General features: G+C 53.1%; 1 protein-coding gene across 1 annotated transcript; it reads left to right on the top strand.

Moving 5' to 3' along the window:
• The first annotated feature begins 259 nt into the window (after nucleotides 1-259).
• cldn5a (claudin 5a) lies at nucleotides 260-1,212 on the top strand. The gene has a single exon (XM_043716055.1). It carries the CDS (start codon nucleotides 397-399, stop codon nucleotides 1,045-1,047), a length of 651 nt encoding a protein of 216 aa, XP_043571990.1. The 5' UTR covers nucleotides 260-396; the 3' UTR covers nucleotides 1,048-1,212.
• Nucleotides 1,213-3,246: the final 2,034 nt, after the last annotated feature.

Consider the following 3,246-nt stretch of genomic DNA (forward strand, 5'->3'; position numbering starts at 1 on the left):
TTGAAGATTTTTTTTTAAATTTCACTCGGAGTTTGGGTTGGGTGGGGTGAGAGGAGTGTGAATTCTGACTTCTCTCCGGGTTTTGGTGCTGCACTAGCGCCTTTTCTAACCGCCCGCGTGCAGTGGTCAGCAGCGCTCCGTGTCTTCTGGTCATGGATTGGTTACTCGGGCTCAGGGCTTGGCTGCGATTGGTGGGCTGAGTCCGCCCTCTTGGCTTTTCTTGTCCAGTTGCCGAGGCCCGCGGGGTCTCAGTGTGAAGCCGAGAGAGACAGAGGGAGGGGAGGTTGCTGAGGAGCGCGGGAGCGATGCCCATCATTCGCCAGGAGCGGAGGGGAGGCGCGGAGAGCCGCCGACACTGAGCAGCCTTCGCCTGGAATCTGTCAGTCGCCCGCGGGGATGCCATCGGCCGGATTGGAGATTGTGGGCCTGGGACTGTGCGTCCTGGGCTGGCTCGGGGTGATGCTGGCGTGCGGGCTGCCCATGTGGAAAGTCACAGCGTTCATCGAGAGCAATATCGTAGTCGCTCAGACCGTCTGGGAAGGGCTGTGGATGAACTGCGTGGTGCAGAGCACCGGCCAGATGCAGTGCAAAGTCTACAACTCGCTGCTCGCCCTGGGGCGGGACCAACAGGCCGCCCGGGCGCTGACCGTCATCGCCTCCATCCTGGGGCTCATTGGCTTACTGGTCACCATCCTGGGCGCCCAGTGCACCAACTGCACCGAGGGGGTCACCACCAAAGCCCGGATTGTCATCAGTGGCGGGGCTATCTTCATCGTGGCCGGCTTGCTCGCTCTCATCCCGGTCTGCTGGATGGCCAACACCATCGTCCGAGATTTCTACGATCCGGTGGTGCCGGTCTCCAAGAAGCGGGAGATGGGGGCCGCCCTGTATGTCGGCTGGACGGCCAGCGCTCTCCTCTTCATCGGGGGCTCGCTGCTCTGTTGCTCCTGTCCCCCGAAGCAAGACCAGTCATCGTTCGCCGTCAAGTACACGGCCCCGAGGAGAGCATCGGCGAACGGGGACTATGACAAGAGGAATTATGTGTGAAACCGCAGAGAGCCTGGGGAGACCAGCATTGGACAACCAGGGGAAACCCGTGCTCCCAACCTGATTCCTTTACTCCTGCTGATTTCAGGCAGTTTTTTTTTTATTTAATGAATTTGTATTGTAAACGAGAGAGAGAACAAAACACAACTGGTGTCCTTTATCCATCTACAGCTTTGGTTTAACTTTTGGAGACGCGCGCCCCCGAGAGACTTTGCAACAAGCTAGATGTTCGTGAAAACAAAATAACTCTTGGAGCAGTCGTTCGGACTTTGTGCGGTTTGATTTGCAAATGGAGCTTTCCGTCAGCAGGTCATGAGTGAAACGTGCGAGCGAGCCTCAGCCTTCCCTGGGTTCCAGACCGGTTTCTGGAGGGGTTGGGGATCAGGGTGCGGGGTTTCGGTGAGATTCACCCGCACGTTTCGATGTGGAAGGGGGTAGAGTGTGTCTCCGTCACCGCCTTTAGCTATCGGTCATCACAGCTTCAACCCAAACCTGGCATCAGTTCATAGATGTAGGTCTCCCATTTGACACTTTAACCAAACTGTGTGTCGAGTTCTGTCTCTTAACGGTAGAGCTAACTGCAGTCAGTTTTTCGTGTCCGCTCGGTGCTGAGTGCAGTTAGGCTTATCATTTCGAGACAAATCTCGGCGGAGAGTGAGCTCGCCGTCTGGTTTATGCGGCTGCCTGTTGTCCCAGTTCGACTTCGCAATCCAATCTGCAGGCGATCGATCCCACAACCGCTTCCCTTTGCCGTCTTGGAGCAAGCGGTTGGCCGCTGTTTATTTTCACAGATTTACCTCCCACCCCAAGTGTGATTCCTTTATTCAGACACCCATCTGTCGGCTGGTCAATCCGGCAGTGAGCAGCTCTCTGCAGATGGCGAGCTCAATATTAACGAAAGACGCAGAGAGAATGGGAGACAGAACTTGAGATGTAGCCTGTAAGTAGTGCCTGTGATCAGTATTAATGTAGACAGTATTATTCAGTGAGCGCGCTGTGCACATGCAGTAAATGTTGGGATGTGAGAAATTCACTCGACAGTGAATGTGATGGAGACAGTCATTTCGCTGGCGGCGTGCATATTGGGACTGTATCATCACTGAGTGAGAGATGACAAGAAATGCATGTTGATGGTTGGAAGAGTATGAATGTCGCGATTAATATTTTTTTCCCTAATCAACCTGTTCAAAGATGTTATTACCCGCTTCTGGAGCAGATGAGACTTGTAAATGGACCTCGCGGTACAGGGGAAGGGACACTACCACTGCGCCACGTCCAGTTTTTTTAAAATTTAATCTCAATTTTCTGAAGGTTTCTGCCACTTGATCTACGCAATTTCTGTGAGCTGGAGGCAGAGAATCAGCCACCATCTCCCCCCCCGCCTCACTCTGCTCCATAGCCTCCCTACATCTACACTCCCCAGCCCCCGGCAGCTTCTGTCTTTGATTCAGAATCAGACAATGGCCAGCAGAAATACCCATGTGAGTGGCTGGCGAGCGGCTTCTCACCATGGTTACCGGCAATGCCACTTCTCACTAGGAAACCGAATCCCCCCCCCCCCCCCCCTCCCCCCAGAACCGGCTCAGTCCAGCCCAACCCAACAAAGCAGCTTCACAATCAAACCCCGAGCTCCAGCAGCACTTGAGTAAACCGCCTGGGATGCTGCCTGACCGGCTGTGCTTTTCCAGCACCACTCTAATCTAGACTTCGTTTCAACGTCGGGGCCGAACGGGACATGCAGAACCGGCAACCTAATACAGGCAGAGTCCAATTGTTGACACTGAATAGGAAGGAAAGTACGCAAGAGGAGCCAATTCCTTTTCGCCCGTTGGTACACCGCCACTCCAAAATTAAAGACAGCCAATTAAATGGTTTAGCATTCTGGACGACATAAGACATCCCGACGTGTCCCGGCAAAACCACTTTCCCAAGTGCAGTTGCAATCTGCCTGCCCCCCAATTCGATTAAATTATACTAACAAAAGCCGAAAGAACTGCGGATGCTGGAAGTCAGAAACCAAAACAGAAATTGCTGGAAAAGCTCAACAGGTCTGATAGCATTTATGGAGAGAGATCAGAGTTAACGTTTCGGCTCCAGTGACCTTTCCTCAGCACATTGTTGGAATCAATTATTCCAATCAAGTCCTACGTTGTCCACCATTGAAGACGTTAACAAAAGCCATCCAACAAGGTTTTTTTT

Source organism: Chiloscyllium plagiosum, chromosome 25 (genome assembly GCF_004010195.1).
Source record: "Chiloscyllium plagiosum isolate BGI_BamShark_2017 chromosome 25, ASM401019v2, whole genome shotgun sequence".
Taxonomy (NCBI): domain Eukaryota; kingdom Metazoa; phylum Chordata; class Chondrichthyes; order Orectolobiformes; family Hemiscylliidae; genus Chiloscyllium; species Chiloscyllium plagiosum.

What these genes read in the sequence shown, in the direction of transcription:
- cldn5a (XM_043716055.1), top strand. Translation starts at nt 397, where the DNA reads ATGCCATCGGCCGGATTGGAGATTGTGGGCCTGGGACTGTGCGTCCTG.